Genomic DNA, 23,835 nt, shown 5'->3' with positions numbered 1-23,835 from the left:
ATATCTGGTGCTTTTTCATCTCAGTGCATGTATTCATCCTGTTTTTGTTAACAAGGTTGCTGTTCCCTTCCTCTGTTGCTTAATCTTACTCATCTGGAATGCTGACGATCTTTCCTGACCCAGGCTTCTCTCATCATTTTTGTAGTTTTTTTAAATCAATGTTTTTCTCTTTTAGACTGTAAATTTCATAAGGGTAATGGCACATGTATTCCTAAATACTAAACATCCATCTTAGTTCAGCGCATGACAAGTAATCTGTAGACGTTCCATAAAGAGATGTTGGATTGAATCTAAATTCTTTGAATTCTACAGTCCGTGTTTCTCATTGCCTTCTCTCTGATTTCGCATTAGTGTCCACTGCTTTGTCTTGGTAGTTGCCATTTTGGATTGCGTACTGCATTAATCATCTTAAATACACCACACTCTATAACCCTAGAGTTTGGGAATTACGTGCATTTGCAGACCTTTAGCAACTAGGAGAGTGACTGGTATGTATTAAGTACTAAATAAACCTTGATAGGTTGACTAGTTAATTCAGGGGACAGTGTAAGTCTCTTGTCCCTCGTCAAGTTTTCCTTTGCCATGGCCCATATTAAGCTTCTCTCTCATTCCTTCCTAGCAGTTACTGTCCCTCCAGCTCATATTTGAAGTTGTTTCATACGTGTGTCAAGTTTCTTCTATTGAGCTTGTGAACTCTTGAAGGGTGAAAATCTGTGTTTAATGTTTTTTGTTGTCCAAATAGGTAAGGACATAATAGAAATTAAGTTTAAATGGAAAGAAGTTGAGCTGGTCATACTACATTTCACTTTATTATTAACATTTATCATACATGGTTACTATTCCAATCTTTTATGCAGACAAAAATAAATGATATAAAATACATAATGCACTTTGATAATTTTAACCATACATAAAATATGGAGTAATGGAAGCTATGTTACATGGATATTTTACAAAGGAAAAACGATGACTTTTATAATAACACATCCAGATGAAATTTATCATTAAATTTTGGATTTCATATGATGTTAAATATGGATATATTCAAAACAATTATTATTTATAGAACCAATTTGATATTTTGTCATTTAAAATAATGAATACTATGTAAATGAGTACTTATAAAAATATTTTTAGGCAAAAAGCTCTGTTCTACTCATTTACTTGGCAGTTACAAAAATATATATTCATCTGAAACTCTAATATATTTACTTGAAGCATTAGATATTCAAATTCAGATGTATATTTTCTAAAGCATTTTACCAATTTAGTGTTCTTGGCTACACACAGTATATCTGTACACATGATATTAGGTTTGTGTTACAAATAATGCCATTTTAAGCAAAAGACACAGATAATCAATAACACACAGAGACACCGTGCAGGTTTTCAAATCAAACATATCCACACATATACCAGCCCCAACGATTGTGCCTTGCACTTAGTGAATCCTCAAAAACATTTGTCGAATGAATGCTTGATCAGATAGCATTTATCCTGTTATTTGCCCCTAAAATTAACTCTCCAAAGCTATTTCTAGTAGAAATATAATTTTGAAATTTAACAATTTTGTTCTTAATTAGCTATTTCTCAATGGCAGAGCCAGGCCAGTTGATTCCCGATTGAAGAGCAAAGTAGTGTCAGTGATCAAAAGACCAGGAATATTTACGCATGGTTGGACAGCTCTGATGCCTACAGTAAGACATTCATTCAATACATTGAACAACTCGATTTGTCATACATTCATACAAAACAATCTTATTAATTTTTATAACATTATCACAAAACTAGTAAGTATAACAATATACATAGGCATAAACATACACATATATATCTCATTTAGTAGACTTAGTAGACTTCAGATATCTCTTCTCAGTGAGAGGAGCAAGCTATCCTGAGTGAAGCAGGCCTTGTGTCTATATAACAATTGCTCAGTGATGCACAGACCACACTTTAACAGTCTTCCATGTATGACCAGCAGATGGTTGGCAATATGAATGCTGGCAACACTGTTAATGCCAAGCCTTTGAAGCAGTAACATTTTTGTGAAACCAAAGACTAGTTGTAGCACCTAGCAAGATAATAGTCAATATTTGTTCAATGGAATATCCTGGGGCCATTTTTGGTACAGACCCTTCTTGCAATTTTCCCCCACCTGTTCTGCTTCATGCAGGGTGAAACTTTGCTGAGGCTCATCACTAAAAGTTCAAACATTCGACAGAAGACAGATTATTTTTCTCAATCAAAATTCAGATCACTTTAAGTCATTTCAAAGCTTGGCTCTAGTACTTAAGCAAGACAACCGACAATTCATTTAGCAAATTGGTTAGTATGTATATGTGTTAATGAAATTACTGCTATGAGAGAGTTCTTAAGCGATAATTTAGTAAGATAATTCACATAACAATGTCTTTAAAAATTAAACACAGTTTCCAAAAATTCACAAGCAATTTAGTCAAATATTAAATGTTAGTTTCAATACCACTAGCACATAAAGTCTAAAAATGACCTTTAAAGTAAAATGTAAATTAAAAATGACCTTAAAGTGAGACTATTCATTTTAAATTTCAATATTATGGCTTTTCAAAAGTATAAATGAATAAAAATATACCCACTGCTCTGCATTAAATCATGCTACACAGGAAAAGATCTACTTGAACTAACATAATAATACTTTAGTATTTTAAATGCAAAGGTATTAGTTTCAAAACACAGAGTCATTTACTCTCAATTGAACGCTTCCAAATCAATAAATACTAATTTTATCTATGAAATGTACAAGCCCAAAGGACTGAAGATAGTTTGTTTTGTTAAATTAATTAACATGACCCTTAGGCTTTGTTTACCCATTCATTTCCTTGGCTATCAAAGTTAGTGTCAAGGTCAATTTCATTTCATTCTGAATGTAATGATCCCAAAATTTAAATTAATAGATTCCGAACCAATGTCATTTCAATGTCATATATGTTATAGTATCATAAAAAGTTTACCTAATTTTAAATCGATTTAAAATTTGCTGCAAAAAGGGTGGCCGATGAATGCACAGTGAATCCAAGCCACCAGAAGAATATGTTCTACAGAGATAGAAAACAGTATGAGACTTCAGATTTGTGAATTGATAAAATAAAGCTTATACTATAAATTCAATATTATATATCAATATAAGTAAAATTAGCACAGAAATTCTCTGCCCCTTTTCTCTCCTTAAATAGGAATGGAAATACATGTAAAATTCTAATCTTCTCGAATTTTTCATACTTTAATATCACATTAACTTTTGTAATATTTGGAATTAATATTAGAAAAAATTGTAGGAGATAACAGAATGCTTCAGATGTATTGACTAAGAATTTTTAGTTCACAATTATTTTTGAGTCGGGCTCTAAGTTAAGATCCAAAATTTCTATGCATGACCTTCCCTTTTAGGTTGGGGGGATGGGGGTTGTCCATGCTCAGAACTTGGAAGAAGTTAGCAGGTTTTAGCACTATTTCAAGGTGCACTGGTTACAGAGGAGCATGTAGCATTAAGGTAAACACATCCTAAAACCTCAAGGCCTCTTCATACCCAATGTCACATGGAGGTACATATGGCATTGAAAAAATTGTCATTCTTCATTCATCCATTAGGGTTTTTTTTTACTGTTACCACTGTGTTGGAATTATAATAAAGTATTATGCAATATGCTATCTAAAACTGTTATTTTTGATGAGGAGGAATATGATACAAAATAGTTTTTCAGATTGCAACAGTGTTGAGTTACCTCAAAATGTGCATCCAGAGTTGTAAAATGTCCATCCAGAGTTGTAAAATGTCCAGGAAATCCTATAATTTTCATATAATTAAAGGATTTTGCATGTTTCCATTCACTGTTTTTTAATACAAGATGTATAATTTAATGACAACACATGCCACATAACTCCAAATTTACTTACAAATCATTGTAATATTATAATAGTTCTTATATTGATAAGGAAAAGCAGCATAATGCATTAAGAAGGCAGACTTCCTGGGTTCAAATTTTGGTTCTACCCCTTGTCAATCATGTGACTTTGTGCAAGTCATTGGGCTATTCTTTGCTTTGGTTCGTCAACTCTAAAAATAGGTGTGATCAAAAGAGTACCATGTCACATCATTATGAGGATTAAGTGAAGCAATAACAACAGAATACAGGCAAAGCAATTGGAGCTATTACTGGGTATGTAGTAATCCCTTAATAAGTGTTAGCTACAATTTTTATTATGAGCAGAAGTTATAGTGACTGATGTTAATATAAATCATTACTAATTTTTGAGCATTTAGTAAGTACTGAGCATGATAGACGATACGCTTATGTTTAACCCTAAAAATAATATGAAGCACATTCTATTATGAAGAAAGTAGATCCTTAAAAATTTAAAATATGATAGCTTATAAATACCATAATAGCTGATAATTTGCCCCATGAAATACGGCAAAGTACAACTGAAATCATTTTAATGACCCTTTCATGCCTCTAATGAGGATTACTGCTTCCAGGACGGTGATGAGAAAACAGTCATGACAATATGAAAGGACTTGCTAGCTAATCAGCTGTGTTCACTCATTAGCCCTACGAATGTTAAATCCTTAAAAGTTATTTATGTAAATATATCTTTATTAAATTCAAAATGTTCAACTTTTTCTTGAAAACTCTGATGCTAGGTTCCTTGTTTTTCATTATATCTGGACTTCTCACAAAAGTCTCAAGAGCTTCTGTGCCAAATAACAATTATTATTACCTCACCTAGTAGTATACACATATTGCCTACACATGTAACATGGTATTTTTGTTATTCAATACTTAACGGCTAATGATAAAGGTTTTTAATAATAGTTTGAAAACCATGATCAAATTTCATAAATTAAAATTTAATAACGGGCCGGAAGCAGTGGCTCATGTCTGTAATTCTAGCACTTTGGGAGGCTGAGGCGGGCGGATCACTTGACGTCGGGAGTTCAAGACCAGCCTGGCCAACACGGTGAAAACCCGTTTCTACTAAAAATACCAAAATTAGCCAAGCATGGTGGTGCATGCCTGTAGTCCCAGCTCTTGGGAGGCTGAGGCAGGAGAATGGCTTGAACCTGGGAGGTGGAGGTTGCAGTGAGCCAAGATCACACCACTGCACTCCAGTCTGGGTAACAGAGTGAGACTCAGCTTCAAAAAAAAAAAAAAAAAAAAAAAAAATTAATAATGGTTTGCACATACTTTAGATGTGAAAAGCATTTCACATACTAAATTAGCATAAGCCCATATAATTACCACAATCATGAGTGTTTTGTTTGAAAATTATGGATTTAAAATAAATATTACTGTATTTACTATGCTAAAAACAATGTTGTTGCATCAATGTGGAAATGATAAACATTACATACACTTTAGAATGAGGATAGAATACACCTTGTGCGTCCACAAATTATCAAGCTCCCTAACGGTCCTTTACAAGTACAAATAAAGCCTTATTTTCATATCTTATACATATATCTTGACAGAAAAAGTCTCATGATTTTGTATTCTTTGAAGAGTCTGACCTCTCATATGAGAGTCTTCATAAAATTAAGAGTTTTAGGTATCTAAGTTAAAGGTTTAGTTTTAAAATAGGCTTATTGTCCCCTTCTTCATCCTGGTTTCCCTCCCTGCACTTCTCTGATCCCCAGGGCCATTATGGCACAGCACCCAGTATTCGTGGCCCAAGGAAGCCATGCCCATTGCAGACACCAAAAATAGCACTGATTTGCTAGAGCTGTCCACAAGAAAAAAGGATGCCCAAAGGCAGCTAGAAGAAAGTGAATCTTGCTGGAGGCCTTAGTCAGCTCTCTTCTCCTCTAATAAGAAATAAGCCCTAAGGAGAAAGAGTAAAGCATGCTTTTCCACCTTTTACACATTAATGACTTTCTCTCTTGCAAATGGGGGACTGAAAATCTATACCACACAGTCCATATTGTCCTTAACATTTTTCATGATTTGCAAAATGTCACCAGGTTTCTTCAATAATAGCCTTCTTCAAGAGGAACTCTCCATTATTACGTGTGTCCACTTGGAAAAGATGAAAACAAACATAATAACACAATTTTAATGAATGGGAGAGGAGGCATGGTGGTTAATTTTTTAAATCTCTAATATTTTTTTCTTTATGTTCCAGGGATGGATTTGACTCTAAAAGTGAATACTTAATGTCAATATAGAGAGACATCAGTTTGTGATGCTGAACTGTCTGACTGAACTTCTTTCCATTTCCAGCATAAATATCCAAGTATAAACTGAACACTACTTGTTTGCAATGGGGAGAAAGATTTACAGGAAAAAAAAAAAAAAAAAGAGCATTGATTTGTCTTCAGTGGAGAATGTTTAGCCAGCATGTAGTTTCTCTAGTCCAGCATTCAGGAGCTTCTGCCTGCCTGGTTTCTTGGGAATTCTTTTCATTCTTCTCCAGCTGGGGGAGGCGGCTCGCACAGCTTGTACAGCCTAGAAAAGGCATGGAAAAGTTTGACAGTGACTTAGTGTATTACCATTGCCTGAGGTGTCTTTATTGGTAGAACAAACACGTTGATGATAATTTCTTGTTTCATGAGTCATGATCAGATTGTCTATTTCACTAAAAATAACATATGAATTAGCAAACTCCAAAAATTAGATTCTATGGTTTAGAAAACACCATTGCCCCTTTGCACATCTTCATGGCTGTGGATGAAGCAATGCTGAAGGTTTTAAACCTGCTCCTTTTTCTCCAATGCCAACCACCCAGGCTGTTCACCACACTCGTGGTAAAACCTGCTCTCTGGATTCCAGGAAATGATATTATTATGAAAATTACCATCATGTCTATCATGATTTTCTTGTAGCAAGATAGCACCTATCTCATAGGGGTCTACTGATTTTCTGACTTGTTTTAGAAATGTGCTTCATTTTGTAGTATCCCCAGAGTGCAGGCAGTTGGCTGTGGATAGGCTGACATGGCAAGATTCCTGAGACCTAAATCTCAAAGGCACAATTGGCTAGAGTTTCCTAAGGACAAATTGCCCAGCTCTGCCCAGGGCCCACTCACCCGACTATGGGCTCTCCAAGTGGGTCAAGGAATCCACGTAAACCATGGAGATGCCTGGAAATGCTTCCCATTGCAGCCCGGGTCTAGTTGTTCAAGACTACGCAGCATGCAAGGAAAACTCAGGGGATTTAACTAGGGTCACACAAGTTCTGGTGCTCCGCGTTCTCCTGAGTGTTTAAATGATAACAGCAGAACCAAAGTAAAAGGGAACATAATAGCTGCCTGATAGCCCTAGTGATCTCAAGGCCATGCACATTACTTACAGCATATCCTGAGAGATTGATTGGCTGAACTAAAATGCTGGATTGGACTAGGCCTGTTCTCTAAACAGCACCCATGGTCACACTGGTTCCACTGCAGAGCTTGGACTAATGATGTCAAAATATAAGGTGCAGATTTCCACTTGGCATCTTTTCATAACAGCACTCCAAACCCAGGACTACCTGTGGTGATTCAATCCCTTTTACTGACTAAATTGAAAACAGCTTCAATGAATTGTTGACCAATTTAGCAAATTATAAATTTCCTCTCCCTTTGACATTTAATCCCATGCTAATTATAGATCAAAGGAGAAGAATCAGCAAGATTTAATACTGAGTTATAACTTCTGGTTAACAAAATGAGCTTTCCTAGTATGAGAACATGTAGAAGAAGCTATTGACTTTGGAGGTTTGCAAAATGTATTTCAAGTCTGGAAGGTGGTTTATGCTCTATATGTTATCTCCATGCAAGAGGCAAATACTGAAATAAAGACATCTCATATCAGAAAAAGCTTATTTCATCCTTCCCAGAGAAAAGAATACATTAAATTGACCCGATGTACTTCAAAGGTTCTTTTGCAGCTGAAGAATATGGTGTTACTTCAAATTGCATTCCCAGGGCTGGGATAATGAAATAAGAAGGTTCTTTTTCTTCTTAATTTCCTTCCTCTTATTTCCCTAACAGTGCTACCTAATGATTGAAAAGGCACAGTGGGCTTAGTCACGTAGGACAGGAATGGGAGGATGGGTGGCGAAAGTCCTGCCCCATGAGATCTGGGCTGAGCCATCACATTCCATTACCTTGCTCAGCACGTTTCCACGTAATGTAACTAATAGCACTGGGTAGACGAGTCTTTGAAATGTCTGCCTTGCAAATTGAAGAAAAGGCTACTCCCTGTGATCACCTAATGAAATAATAGCTCTGGGTATTGTGGAACTGGGCAGATTCAGCTTCTGTGAGGCTTCTTGGAAGTGACTCAGGGTTATTTGAGTTCAGACACATTTGTAATGGAAATTGCAGAGCTCTGGGAATTTAGAACAGGCAGATGAAGTTTCTAAGTGAAATGTAATAGGTAAGAGTTGGACTTTCATCCTGCACTGAAACATTTATTTTTTGGCAGATAAATTGTTGGGTAGTGTGAGGCCTTGGTCTGCCCATCATTTGGGGCCCTTTTGTACTCTCATTCCACCTATGCACATCAGCGGCCCTGCATGAAAACGGTTTGTTTTTGGCCTTCTTTCTCCTATTCTTGTTTGAGCTCAGGTAGCCCAAATTTCCTGCCCAAATGCAAATCTGCCAAGAGCAGAACTTTCCAACTTCATGCTATAGATGGTGCCTTTCACGTTTCTACATAGCAAAAATAAAAGCTACGTGAAAGGAGACCACAAAGTAAACGCCTCTTTCAAGGTTAAAGCATCAATCATGCTCTGTCCCAAGGCAATTCTCCCCATCTCACAAATGAGAAAAGTGAGTCTCAGAGAGGAAAAAAAAATCCCAACTAAATAAGGTCACATAGTCATTTATTTTTTATTTTTTCTTTCTTTTTCTTTCTTTCTTTTTTTTTTTTTTTTTTTTAAGAGACAAGGTCTCAATCTGTCTCCCAGGCTGGAGTGCAGTGGTGCAACCATAGCTCACTGCAGCCTCAACCTCCAAGGCTCAAGCTATCTTTCCATCTCAGTCTCCTGAGTAGGTTGGACCACAGGCAGACAGCACCATGCCCATCTATTTATTTATTTATTTTGAGACGGAGTCTCACTCTGTTGCCCAGGCTGGAGTGCAGTGGCGCGATCTTAGCTCACTGCAACCTCTGTCTTCTGCCTTCTGGGTTCAGGAGATTCTCCTCTCTTAGCCTCCCAAGTAGCTGCGACTACAGGCGCCTGCCACCATGCCTGGCTCATTTTTTTTATATTTTTAGTAGAGATGGGGTTTCACCATGTTAGCCAGGATGGTCTTGATCTCCTGACTTCTTGATCCACCTGCCTCGGCCTCCCAAAGTGCTGGGATTGCAAGCATGAGCCACCGTACCCTGCTATTTTTTATTTTTTATTTTATGTAAAGACAGGTCTTGCTTTGTTGTCCAGGCTGGTCTTGAACTCCCAGTCTCAAGCAATTCTCTCAGCTCAGCCTCCCAAAGTGCAGGGACTACACATATGAACCACCATGCTCGGCCCATTTTTTTTTCACTTTTAACCACTATAGAATGCCCCCTCCTGATTAAACAAGTAAAGAAAATCAGGTTTTCATAGCACAAGAGTTCCAGATTTTGTGACATAGCAGAGAATAAAGCCAGTGTGCTGGATGTGCAGTCCGACATCTGGAATGTAATATTTGGTTCTTGAGGAATAGAAGCTTATTGCCCTGAAGAGTCAATGTATGAAGCTGGGAGGGGAGAGGTCCTTTGTACTCCCTCCTCACATACCCATTCTATCCTATCACAATACCCATTCACTTGATTCTCTAAATTTATTTTGTCTTTGTATTCTACTAGGCTGCATGCTCATTGAGTGCATGAAGTGTTTCTCATCCATCTTAATACTCCAATGCCAAAAGCAGTTCTGGACACATCTTTTAGACACAGGTTGCTAAAGGGGAGAATACAAAATGCATTGGAGCCAAGGGTGTCCAAGAAACATCCCTCCCCAGAGCAGGCTTTACCTACCTCAGAATTATTAAACTCTGATACTCTGCTTTCTAGCTTTCTGATTTCCTAAACTATTATATTCACTCTCTCAGCAGTGTGACTATGGCTGATTGCTCCTTTTTGAATTCCAGAACAACCATCTCCAGTCCATGGCTCACTTTGGATTCTGTAGCCCCGCTTCCTCTGCTTTCTCTTCAGTGCTGACATCCCCTGAGGGTGTCCTGACCTTCTCTCATCTCTCTTACCCATTCATCGTCGTAATGAAATTGATTTCTGTGTCTTCACCTACCTCCTAAATATCGAAGACTCATAGGACTATAGCGCCACCTATTCTTTTCTCCTTGGCTTTCGACCAGTATATTCCACTGTCCACAATGTCCTCTCCAGGGATGACGATTGATGCTCAATCTCAGTACTACCAAGCTGAGCTCCCCATCTCCTCCTTGTGCGTGTGCTTCCCCTCTGTGCCCACTGTCTCAGGGGAAAGAACCACGAGCACCTCATTATATAAGCCAAAGATTTGGTGGTCATCCTAGAATCTTCCTTTTCCCTAAACTCCTTTATCCAATTAGTGTCCAAAGACTATTGATTCTGTCTTCTAAATATCTCTCTAATCCATCCTCTCATCTTGGCTTCAATACACCATAATCTTTTTTTAAGCTCCTGTTTCAGTGTTAGCTGTCCTCAAATGGGCCCTCCTGATGTTGCCAGAGATAAATTCTAAAATTCAAATCTTCCAGATAGGAAGATTGCTTATGCTTGCCTTCCTATTGTCTTCAAGGTAAAAATCAAAACTCTTCTGAACTCCTAAAAGTCTCTTCTGATCTGGCCCTGGCCTACATCTCCAGCCTCACTTCACATTATACTTGAATCACATTCAGCCACCAGTCATTGAGGTCTAGGCGTAGTTCTCAGAACATCATGTCTTCTGTGGTCCTTGGTACTATTGCATCCCCAGTATGGGACATGCATTACAATGCTGACAGGCCCAGGAGTATTCTGTGACCTCTTCTCTCTGTCGTTAGGCTGCATTATGTCCCTTCTCTGTGTTCTCACGACAATCTGTGCCTATTTCCATCACACACTGTGTACTATTTTCATTCTATTCCATTGTTGCTCTACTGCACTTCAACAACTGGTGGAGGACACTATGTCTTTTGTCCTCTAGCTCTTAGCAAGGGGCCTGGCACCTAAAGACACATAGCAGAAATTCAATATATGTGCTCTGAGTAAATGTTTTTAAAAGTCAAGTGGTTGGTGAGAGTAAAACTCTGATAGGGATGGGTTGAGGATTTGAATCAAATAGTATCTCAGACAGAGATAGCAAACTTCAGCTCCATTAAGATGTTTCCAGAAACATTATCCCAGCTTTGCCCATGGATGGCCTCACTGTGATGGCCAAATGTGTTCTTCAACTCACTGTCTTTGGGGCTGGAGTCCAGGTTCTCAGTTGGGAGCGATCCCAGCCCCTCCGTGCTCCTTGGCATTCTCTCTGCACCCTCCACAGGGTGATTCCTGTTTTCTACCTTTCCTTGTAATCATGCCTTCTTCGCTTCATCTTTTTAACTGAAAACTCTGTGAGGGCCAGGGCTACTTCTGATTCAGGTTTATACTCTCCCTGGGGCATAGCAGAGTGCTTTGCATTTCTGAGGTCCTCAATAAATATTTGCAGAATGAATGAAAGAATAAATAAAATAAATTTTAAAAATTACTCTTGCTTTCTCTCTCAGGCCTATTACTCCCTTGTAGACAATGTCAACTTTATGGCTGGCTCATTTTAATAAGTTTCGTTTCAAGTGTTTTCAACATAACCCAATATGGTTTCTTTTCTTGCGTTCAGCTTGCATATTGGTTTATTGATCAGGGTGCTGAAGTCTGATCCTCACCTCACGGTTTATTAGTGTTTATAGGTCTAGCTAAGAACACCTTGCTGAGCCATGATCTTGTTTTCTTATTGGAATTTTAACACTTCACTAGGTCTATTATCCAAACGTACCATGCCTCCCAAGGTGCTAGATGGAGAATGGGTATGTAAAAATAATCCTTTAGCAATAGAAAGCCTTAGATTCTAACCTAATCAACTGTGAAAGACAACATTAACAAAACTTGAGGATGAAATAGAGTTAGGAGTCAGCACTAAAAATAAATGCAATTAGAACATGAGTGCTCCATCCATTTTCAGGGGGAAAATATGTTTTCCCTTTGAAAGCACTTTCACTACCCACATGGTTTTTCAGAATGAAATATTACTTCATAAATGCTGCAGCCATCATTCCCACTCTGGTAACTGCTCTGTAAAGAGAAGTAGTGTTTTGTCTGTGGCAGCGTTTGGAAGAGCCTATTTTTTGTTAAAATATAAATGTATAAAAGCAATCAAATGTAAAAGAAATTATTTAGCTTTTCCCCACTTCAAGACGGATGGTTGCCTACTCTCATCACCAGGGAAATCAAAACCAGAGCATTTCCCTGATGACTATTATTTATGTTCATTTATTTTAAAGTCAATAGGAGTCCTCTCTTATGATGCTGTGTGAACTGTAAATATTTGAGATAACAAACAAAAATCTCATTTATTCATTTCTTCATTCGGACATTCTTGAAATCTGTTCAGATATTTGATGTTTACTATGATAAGTAATAAATAAAATCCAAAAAAAAAAAAATTCTCTACCTCCAGAAAACTCATATTCAGGTTGGGCAAAGGAACATGTGACAATATATTGCAACAAAATATGATAAATTTTATCATAGGTCAATATGAACGATGCTAAGGGAGTACAGAGAGGAAGGAAACTCAAGCAAGACTCCAAGGGGAAATGACATCTAAGCTAGGTTTTGCAGTGAAATAGGAGTTTTCCATACAAACACATATAGGAAAGGCAATCATGCTAGAAGGAACAGCATGTACAGTCACAGAAGTATAAATGAAAATGTCATCTCGGTTGTTTGGCACGGCTGGATTTCAAATTTTAGCAGTGCCTGTGTGAGCTTTTATTTTTGAATTCATGATAGTACTTGCAAAATAGAATAATATCCATTTATTTCTGAGAGCATTTATGTGTAATCACACTTAGCCATTGGGTGTTTCAAGGGCAATCTCCGTAATTACAATCAGTACGACACGGGGCAGATCCTAGATCAGTTGCATTAGCAGAGGGACGCTGCCGGGAAAATGCTGGCAAATCTTTTGGGCAAGGGCACAGCAGGGGAGGCACTTACCTTGGTGCAGACTGTGGGGTCCGGTCTCTGACTCCCAAATTCTTCGCTGTGTTCTGAACTCTTGCTCCCTGAAAGTCAGGAAAATCATTTTTATCCCTACAATGTGTTAGTAATCATTTAACACACCATTAACATCTATGTGTAGGATACTTATTCCAACAATGTCTTTAACTTCAAGGGAGATTAGCCAAGAGAAAGATAGATATCGCCATCAGAGCATTTTCAAAATTAATGCTTTTAATAAAAATGTGCTGTTATGTTGCTTTGTCTTTATTCCTAGAAGCAATCAATACTTCAGATGTTGAAAACAGGTCAGGCACAGTGGCTCATGCCTGTAATTCCAGCACTTTGAGTGGCCAAGGTGGAAAGATTACTAAAGCCTGGGAATTCAAGACCATCCTGGGAAACATAGTGAGACTGTCTCTAAAAAAATACAAAAATTAGCCAGGCATGGCTACTCGATTGTGGTCCCAGGTACTCGAAAGGCTAAAGTGGGAGGATTGCCTGAGCCTAGGAGGCTGAGGCTACAGTGAGCTATATTTGTGCCACTGCACTCCAGCCTGGGAGACAGAGTGAGACCCTGTCTCAAAAAAAAAAAAAAGAGAGAAAAAGAATAAAAATAAATAAAAATTTTAAAAAGATGTTGAAAATAGTAAATGAGCAGACTATAAATACCTGCTCTGTGTTAGCACTTTTCTGGAACAGAAATCACAGTTTTATCACACCTGGTTTTTTTCTTACCTGAATCATTAACTATTTTAAGTTTACTAGTACATAGCAAAAAAATATTTTCTTAACCACTTCTGAAGCAATTTCTGGACAAGCTACGTCCATGCAGATCTATGAAATCTAGTAATTCTGCCTCAGAGTTTATCATACAATCTACTTTGGCAATGAAAAAGTCTTCACAGTCTATCAAATTCATGAATGAAGTTATAATCACTTTAGTTCCTCATGAAAATTAATTACTACATAGGACCAAATACTAGAGTTTGGGGTTTGGAATAGGTTAAGGAGAGTTGTCCAAAAACTCTGAAACTCTCTCTCCAGCTACTACATTCGGAACTAAGGAAAGAAACAAGATAAAAAGAAGGAAAAAAATAACATATTCTCTCAAAAAGGACGTAAAATAGGAAAACAAATAGGGAAGGGAGTGTGGCATCAAAAAGAAAGGTGGGAAGAAATTTAGGAATTGCAATTATGGACTTAAGAAAAACTATTTTGGCTAATCCAAAAGCAGTTATCTCAACTGACTGTTCACAGACAGTTACAGATAATTGAACTCATTGTTCTGCTCTTTCCCCACTTTTTACCACTGCACTTGACCAGTCTTTAAAAACAAAAACAAAGAAACAAACAAAGAAAACTGTTTATTTTGAAGTAATTTTACACTTAGAGAAAAATACAGACAGAACTGAGACTTTACATACTCCATGTGGCTTCCCCTAATGTTAACTCTTCACTTAACCACAGTATGATTATTAAAACCAAGAATTAACATTGGTACAATATTATCAACTAAACTGCACAACTTATTCAAATTTCTTCATTTTCTCCCACTAAGGTATCTTTTCTGTTCTAAGATCCAACCTAGGATCCCATATTGCTTTTTGCTTACATGTCTCCTTATTCCCCTCCAATCTCTGCCAGTTCCTTAGGTTCTTCCTGCCTTTCATGACCTTAACACTCTTGATAAGTATTGGTCATTACTTTGCAAAATGTCTCAGTTTGGGTGTGTCTGATGTTTGCTCACGATTAGAAACAGGAAATGCACTTGGGGCAAGAAAATCACAGAAGTGATGTCATGCCCTTCTCAGTGCATCCTATCAGGGGATACAGGATGTCGTCATATCTTATCACTGCTAACATTAACTTTGATCACTTTGGTGTCTGCAAGATTTTGCTACTGTAAAGTTACTCATTGCTTTTTTTTTTTCTGTAGTTAATAAATACGTTTGGGGATATACTATGAGACTATGCAATATCCTGTTTCTCTTCAAACTTTCACTCACTGATTTTAGCCTCCGTTGCTGTATCTTGTCTACAACAATAATATTGTTTTGTTATGGACTGGAATTCTGTTAAAAAGAGTAATCTCTTCTCTCTAAATTATTTATTTATTCAAGTATGTATTTAAATCAGTGTGGACTCATAATTATTTTATTCCATGAGATATAATCCAATACTTATTATTATTATTATTTCTTTTTGCTAAATTTTTTTCAGTTTTGGCCACTGGGAGCTCTTTCTGGTTGTTTCTTGTGCCTTTTTAATATGCTGCCATCATTGTTTAGTACTCCTTTATTTTCTGGCACCTCAAGATGTTCCAGACTTGTCTTTCTTGTCTCATCTGGTAATTTACCATTTCTCCAAGGGGCCCTGGCTATTTTTATTGGGGAATGGTATTTAGAAGCCAAGATTTGGACACTGAGTGAGCTCTTTACTACTGGGAGGATAACTGCAACTAGGCCTTTCCAGCAGGCAGGGCTAATTTACATATACAAACATACTCATACATCTATAGTCATTTCTACATCTATCCATATTTGTATGTGTCTGTGTGTGTATTTATCAGTTCATACTGATACATGTGATTTCAATCCAGTAGCATAGGGTTCATTCCAGATTCCAGCCTTCTTCCTTTCCTTATTTGTAACTTTTTTCTCAGACAGTGAGAAATCAGCTTCTCATTATTTACAATAACTTATTTGTTCATTCTTAGTAACACATAAATCAGAATTCCTAAATCATACCCTGTGAAAAACAGATTTACTAACTAGTGTGCAGTATTTGTGTACAATGCTTTTTGTCTATAGCCTTATAGTATTTCCATTAAGTAGTTCCATTAAGAAAAATGTTTGCTTTCTTAAAAGGTTTCAAATAAAACTGATGCTTGTCATGGTGAAGACATCAGTTGGCACATTTCACTTTAAATTCATCTATATTGTTCATACACTCAACATTCCAGCTACTTGCGTTTTTACACTCTGGCTTATATTGCTCCCTCTACTTAAACACTCTTCCTGCCCCCTTCCTGTCCTGTCGGCATCATATTTATCTCCCAAGTTCCAAATCAAATATCATCTTAGTTAATAACTGATTGGTCACTCACCATATCAGGCACTGTTTTAAGTGCATTAAGTATATTTACTTATTTAATCCTCACAACAACACTATGAAACAAGTACTATTACTATCCTTGTTTTAATACTGATGAAACTAAGTACCAAAGAGGCTAAGAATATTCCCCTGAATCACCCAGATAGTCAACACTGGAGTTGGAATTCAAATTGTGGCTGCTTGGCTCACGAGTCTGTTCTCTTTTATTCACAATAGCAAAGTCATGGAACCAACCTAAGTGCCCATCAACAGTGGGCTGGATAAAAAACGTGGTACATATACACCATGGAATACTATATGCTATGAAAAGGATAAAATCATGTTATTTGTAGCAGGCTGAATGCAGCTGGAGGCCATTATCCTAAGTGAATTAACACTTAAATAGAAAATCAAATACTGCATGTTCTCTCTTTTAAGTGGGGACGATACAATGAGTATACATAGACGTAAAGATGGAAACGACAGACACTGCGGACTCCAAATGGGGAGAGAAAGGAAGGGGGACAGGATTAAAAAATTAGTCATTGGGTATAATGTTTACTGTTGGGGTGATGGGTTCAATAGAAGTCCAAATCCCAGCATTATGCAACGTAACCATGTAACAAACCTGCACATGTATCCCTTAAATCTAAAACTAAACAAAAACTTACTCTGTGCTCTTAGTCCCTATCATAAATTCATGTTCTGCATGAAGCCCTTCTCCAGCTATCCTAGTTAGAATGAAATCATTGAACAAACATCTTTTGGCATTTACTTTGTGCTAGGTACTATTCTGGGAAACTGTGATACAAAAATGAGTAAGACTTATCCCAGCCAGGGAGGGGCTCAGTCTACTCATTTGCTTCCTGTTCTGAGTCTTGATATGCTGAGGTTAGTTACCCTACAGAGACTTGCTTGCCTGTGCCCATGACATGGTGATTTTCCCATGCATGTGTCCACCGTGAGATTAGGCAAGGACCACATCGACCTCATGTCTTTGTTCTTAGTGCCCAGTGTGATGCTTAGTGCCCAGCGTGATGCAGGATACTTTGGAATCCCAGTTTTTATTAAAAAGGTTAAGAAGACATTTGTGCCCAGGCGCGGTGGCTCATGCCTGTAATCCCAGCACTTTGGGAGGCCAAGATGGGCAGATCATGAGGGCAGGAGATCGAGACCATCCTGGCAAACACGGTGAAACCCTGTCTCTACTAAAAAATACAAAAAGCTAGCCAGGCGAGGTGGCGGACGCCTGTTGTCCCAGCTACTCAGGAGGCTGAGGCAGGAGAATGGTGTGAACCCAGGAGGCGGAGCTTGCAGTGAGCTGAGATCCGGCCACCGCACTCCAGCCTGGGTGACAGAGCGAGACTCTGTCTCAAAAAAAAAAAAAAAAAGAAAAGAAAAGAAGACATTTGTTCTAGGCTGCCATCAAAGAGCCTAGAAATATATAATTTATGGCATAGAAAAATTTAAATTTATAATGTAAATGACAGTTTCTACTGCAAGCCTTTTATTAATCAAATCAGCTGGTTACATAAAGTGATGCCTAAGGTTGTTATAATCATTAGCAAAACATTGTGAAAGACATAGTACCCTTCTCTTCTGTCTTTTATCTTTCCTTCAAACTCAAGCAGTGAGTTAAAATAACAACTCTATGAAAAGTATATACCCAAAATCTGTAGAGGAAAACAATACTGAAATTGTAAATAAGAACAATAAATCATGCCAAAAAGCTTCTTATTCTCAAAAAAACTAAAAAATCTTAATTTTTTCATTATATTATTCATTTATATATTGTAAAACTGTAATAGACACTAAATATTATTCTTTAAAATATCATCATACAAATCTGATAATGCAATAATGCAACTACTTCAATATATACTGAAGATGACAAGTATCTAACCACTTAGTCTCTAAACAGCTGAGTCTAAATGGTTAAGTAACTGTCCCTGAGGTTGAAAGGTAAAAAGGAGAGAAAATCCAAGCTAGACCTTTCATTCAGACTTGCATTCTAACTGCTCAAACCATAAGTAGGTAAGAGTTGGCTTGTGGATTGGACCTCAGCCTCTCACTATCTGCTACTGCTGAACACTGGAAGGAGAATCGGTGACAGGAGGACTTTTGAAGAAATCTCTGGGGTCACCAGTCTGCCCAGTTTCCTTAAAAGAGGGTCCCAGGCTCTATGATCTTTCACAAAGAAGTTAAACCTTATTTCTTTGCCTCTCATAGCCATTGGGACGTCACAACTTGGGGCAGAGGAACAAATAACAAAGGAAGAAAGCTACCTATTCCAAATGTATTCAGTTTTTTAAAAAATTTGGGGGAAGAACAAGTGATATATACTGACAAAATAGTGAGGTTTATATATCAACAGGAATTTTATAAGGAATCCCATGACTTTTAAAATTATACTATACTTATATACAACAATATAATAATACTATATAAATATAATTTACATTGTATTTTAAAGAGCTTTACACCAGTTAAGTGAGTCATTGGGGCCTACATAATATCAATTTACTTTATCTCTATTTTCTCTATTTCCATTTTTAGTTTTAAAAAGTTAAAGTATTCGATATGATTATGACTATTCAAATCTATAAGGTAGAAATGGATATGTCACCAACTCATAACTACCTCCTTAGTGGAATATTCTTAAAAAAAATAAATTCCAGTTTCTTTTGCTTGTCATAAGCTATAATTTTGAGATGGCCCTTCCCAAGTCTTCCCACAAACCTACTCTAATAAGCAATATGATCAAACAGAAAGTTGATTAATTTCTTTCTGTATTTCTTAGCAACTTAAATCTCAACTGTGATATGAATAATCATAAGTTTACCTGGATCTACTTTTTGAAACATAATTTGTATATATGTCCAAAAAGTCCTTCCTAAATCTTCTGGCAAATCACATCTGTGTTTATCCTTTCCAGCTGGCCCACAGTACGTCACATGCTTCTTAGTTCTAACCTTTACTTAACAAATCTCTCTTAGACCTTCTAAGATCTTGGTTTCAATCTTCAGCTCCTGAGCCCTAACCAGAAGTACCAATATGTTCTCCCTGTGCCTGATCTCTGCATTGAAGACACCAGCTTGATGTTGGCCTCTTCAGTTGATTTTTTCATGGGCTTTGTTGGCATTCTGCAATACAGTCTTGGGAGCAAGCCCAAAGGGATTTATATGTTTGCCTGAGAGTTAGACACTAAGCTTCCAATAAACAAAGTAGTCATAATTACAAAGCATATCTTAAAAACTAAATCACTCACTGTCACTGGGCAACTCAAACCAAGTCAGCAAGTAGAGAAATTTGTTAAATCAATTTATTGTGGTTGTCCAAAGAAAAGGTGGTAGAATAACATATAAAATTTGTGTCTTTTGATTTGTCTTTCTGTAGGTTAAGTATCTTTTCTGCTAGATTAAGCACATTTTCATAATTAGTAAATTGGAGCTTAGTGCATTTTTAAAAATAACTTTAAGAGTTAAAAACTAAACCACCACACTTAGAATACTATTGGGCTACTGTATAGAATAAAGTTCATTCTATTTATAAGAGAGTATATTCTCGCCTGTAAGTACTCCAGTGACCTGAAGACAGTCCAAAGACTGCTATTTATCCCCTAAAGGAAAATTTGAGGTAAGTGCTTTATCCTTGGATTAATGTACACGCTGAGTATGGCATGAAAGTCCCTTGGCATCACCAGGAGCCAGCAGGACCCTCAATTCTTTCCTCTTCCCTTGCCCCTATCCCTCTCCACCTCAAGCTTTACCACTAACAATTGCCAAAAAATGCCATATGTGCCTTTACTTGTTCCTTACATAAACGCCAAATTCACTGCTACTTTATTCCACTTAGTCAAGTCCCTTTCTGCCTGCAGATTACTGCATAGACATCCCTTTTTCCAGAGTTCTCTAAGATTCTTGCAGAACCTCAGACTGGTGCCTGCAGCATCTTCTCCCTGGGAGCATTTCTCATTCATGAGTTACCTTTGAGCCTAGTAAACTGTACATCACATCCAGGCACCTGTCAGACCCCTGATAAATGAACAAAGGAATCTTCAAGTCCAGGGCCTACAAAACAACTCTTCTCAAGTCTCCATGAGACCTACCTGCTTCCGCATCACATCTGTAGCCTGCATGATGTAGCGAGGTGGCAATCCGTGGCTTCTGGCCAAAATGATGGCTTGCTCCAGCGTCACGCTCAGGGTGCACCTGGGGGTCAAGGGAAGGGCAAGTCAGACCCCATGCTTCCTGATACACCCTTTGAGATGATGTGGATTACTAATTGCAAAATCAGAAGGCACCAGCCAAAATAAAAGTGGCTAGACAACGAACCGCTGATTTTTCTACATAGAACACCAGTTTAAAAATAGATTATAAAGGTACACTACTGGGGTCAGAAATTAAGTATTTAAATTTAAAACAAACCCATGATGAACTATGTTTATAAGAGCACTTATCTACAGAAAATTAAATAACCAGAATTAGAACAAGTTTTATTACTGAGTATTATTCTTTAATGATATTTCATGTAATTTAGAAGAAATGACTAAAGAATATTTATCATTAACTTCTAGATATTGATAATTAATAGATTTATAGTGATTTATATACAAATATTATAGAAGAATAAACAGCAAAATTACTATTTATTGAGGTCAGAATTGATTTTTTTAAATGTGTTTATTGGACCCAATCTAAAAGCGCATTTGTAAAAGTTCCAAAAGGAACTCGTAACTAGTTATATAGAAATGTGATACCCAGAGTAGCCCTGAGAGAAGTATTCTAACCAGCATTTAGTGACTGGTGAGTCTTTGTTCTTTTCTTTCTCTCTCTTTTTTTTTTTTTTTTTTTTTTTGAGACGGAGTCTCGCTCTGTCGCCAGGCTGGAGTGCAGTGGCGCACTCTCAGCTCACTGCAACCTCTGCCTCCGAGGTTCCAGCGATTCTCCTGCCTCAGTCTCCCAACTAGCTGGGATTACAGGTGCGTGCCACCACACCCAGCTAATTTTGTGTTTTTGGTAGATACGGGGTTTCACCATGTTGGCCAGGATGGACTCCCAAAGTGCTGGGATTACAGGCGTGAACCACTGTGCCTGGCTGTTCTTTTCCTTCTCTTTAAGGCATTCTTTTATGTTCTTCCACATTGATCTCAACAGTACCCCTTAAAGTCTATGTATATTTGTTAACATTTTCAGGTGCTGGTCTCTGAATTGTTCTTTTAAAAGTATCTTTTGCATGCATTTCATAAAAACTGTCAATTTTAGATGCTTCTCCTAAAATTGTATTAATGGATTTTGTTTTACTTGTTTTTTTTTAACATATTCATATTTTAATTAGCCTTTTCCTTATTTTTGCATTTACCTCCCTGTAGTTTGTTGTTTTATTTGTGTATTCTCCTAGATCTGTCTAGTATTTTTCCCTGCAAATAAAAGTAAGTTCTACAGTGCAATTGTTTCTATGGGAGAAATACCTAACTCATTGGTTATGAGGCTGTAACACGGAAGTTCTTGGTTATGAGGCTCTAACACAGAAGTCCAATGTATTTGGTAGGTTTTGACACTGATAATTAAGAAAAAGAGGAGACAGAGATTTAAAACATTACTGTTGTAATATCAGAACCTCACAAAGTGCAACTGTGTGATTACACATAACTGCATTCTAAGGAGAAATACGTAAGTTCCATTGGCTGTTAAACGACTCAAGAGGCAGCTTTCTCATTATCATTGCAGAGAATTCATTATTATTAACACATGTCCAGGTGGGCTAAAGTTTCATTATTAAGTTCTAGTTGTACATGATGTTCACAAACTTTCAGTGTGTGAGTCTGATAACAATGCATATTGTTTTACATGTACACGTGAGCTGCAGAACAGTCTATGCCAATGAAGGCCAAGCAGTATAACTAACAGTTCATGTTTAAAAAATCAGTTTTCCGCCGGGCACAGTGGCTCATGCCTGTAATCACAGCACTTTGGAAGGCTGAGGCAGGTGGATCACGAGGTCAGAAGATTGAGATCATCATGGCTAACATGGTGAAACCCCGTGTCTACTAAAAATACAAAAAATTAGCTGGGCGTGGTGGTGGGTGCCTGTAGTCCCCGCTACTCAGGAGGCTAAGGCAGGAGAATGGCGTGAACCCAGGAGGCGAAGCTTGCAGTGAGCTGAGATGGTGCCACTGCACTCCAGCCTGGGCGACAGAGCGAGACTCCAGCTCAAAAAAAAGAAAAAAAAAATTAGTTTTCTACAAAGCATTTAATTGCCAGTTTATTCAACAGAGCGTAACCTTTTTCTCCTCCTTAAGGTCTCCTCCACTCCAATTTTAAATGTTTATTGATCCTAACATTTTAATCAATAATGCTCATTACACCAGCTGAATGAAGCCAAGGCGTGGAAAAAAATATCTTTTTCTAGTCATGCTGAAATATGTCTGTGCTTTACTGATAAAGTACAGCTTGCTCTATTTCTCATGTACTCACTTATAAACAAGACCTACACACTGTGAAGGGTTTTTAATAGACAGTCAACGATTATTATTCATCTTCTTAATCCTTTTAAACTGATTTCTTTCTCCCTACCTCAAGTTGTAGTAAGCAGCAGTACAGCAGCAAATTACCCGCCAGAGATTTTAAAAGATTTTACTGCAATCAGGAAGTGAATGTGCCCAGGAACATGCTCTCTGAAAGGACACCTCAAAGTATGACTTACAATCAATCACATATCACCTAAGAGAAAAGTCTGCCTTCAAATGGATATGTATATTCTCTTTCCCCAGCATTTCAAAAACAGATGGTTGCACCTTTATTTGTCTTTTCGTGCTAACCATTATGTATCTTCCAATTAGGCCCCAAAATTAATTTGAAATGTTAAAAAAGTAAAAAGTGTTTAAAAGAGGCAGTCACATAAAGGTGGGAAATAGTGCCTGTAATTTGAATCATGGTTGATGGGTCCAATCAAGGCCTTGTATTTCCACTCACAGCATCACAGAATTCCATTTTCCTAAACTAAGCATGCGGAAGAAAGCCCCTCAGGAAGGCCGCCACTCTTCTGTCAGTATACCATTATTTGCCCAGTAGCTTTTCATCTTCTCCCAACTGTCTCAATTTGAATGTCAAGTGGAAAAAATCAGCATCTGCAAGAAACACTCCGATGTTGGCATTCTCTGATGGACTCCAGGTCCAGAAGGTGGCACACCATTTTTCAGTGGTACATAAATATATACTCAGAGGCAGGTTTACAAGAGCTCATTTGATTTTATAGGCACTTTCTAATGACCAGAGAGACTGATATGCTAGCCCTGGGCAAGAGAAATAAAGGAGCATATTAAAGGCCAGGAACCCTCATTCAATACGAGGTTTCTCTTTTTTTGGAGACAGGGCCTCACTCTGTTGCCCAGGCTGGAATGCAGTGGCGTCATCTCAGCTCACTGCAGTTTCATCTTCCTGGGCTCGGGTGATCCTCCCTCCTCAGCCTTCCAAGTAGCTGGGACTACAGGAATATACCACCACATCCAGTCAACTTTTGTATTTTTTGTGGAGATGGGTTTTCACTGTTTT

General features: G+C 37.6%; 1 protein-coding gene across 1 annotated transcript in view; it reads right to left on the bottom strand.

The window, feature by feature from the left end:
* Positions 1 to 781: 781 nt before the first annotated feature.
* PREX2 (phosphatidylinositol-3,4,5-trisphosphate dependent Rac exchange factor 2) overlaps positions 782 to 23,835 on the bottom strand; it is a 283,235-nt gene continuing 260,181 nt past the window's right edge. Inside the window, exons 38-40 of the mRNA XM_005563489.5 lie at positions 20,391 to 20,493; positions 13,184 to 13,251; positions 782 to 6,482 (exon numbers count right to left, since the gene is read on the bottom strand). Coding sequence (XP_005563546.1) covers positions 6,437 to 6,482; positions 13,184 to 13,251; positions 20,391 to 20,493 — 217 coding nt within the window. The 3' untranslated portion in view covers positions 782 to 6,436. The remainder of the gene's footprint in view (positions 6,483 to 13,183; positions 13,252 to 20,390; positions 20,494 to 23,835) is intronic.

This window comes from Macaca fascicularis, chromosome 8, assembly GCF_037993035.2.
Source record: "Macaca fascicularis isolate 582-1 chromosome 8, T2T-MFA8v1.1".
In the NCBI taxonomy this organism is placed as follows: domain Eukaryota; kingdom Metazoa; phylum Chordata; class Mammalia; order Primates; family Cercopithecidae; genus Macaca; species Macaca fascicularis.
This window is presented reverse-complemented; position numbering and strand designations above follow the sequence as displayed.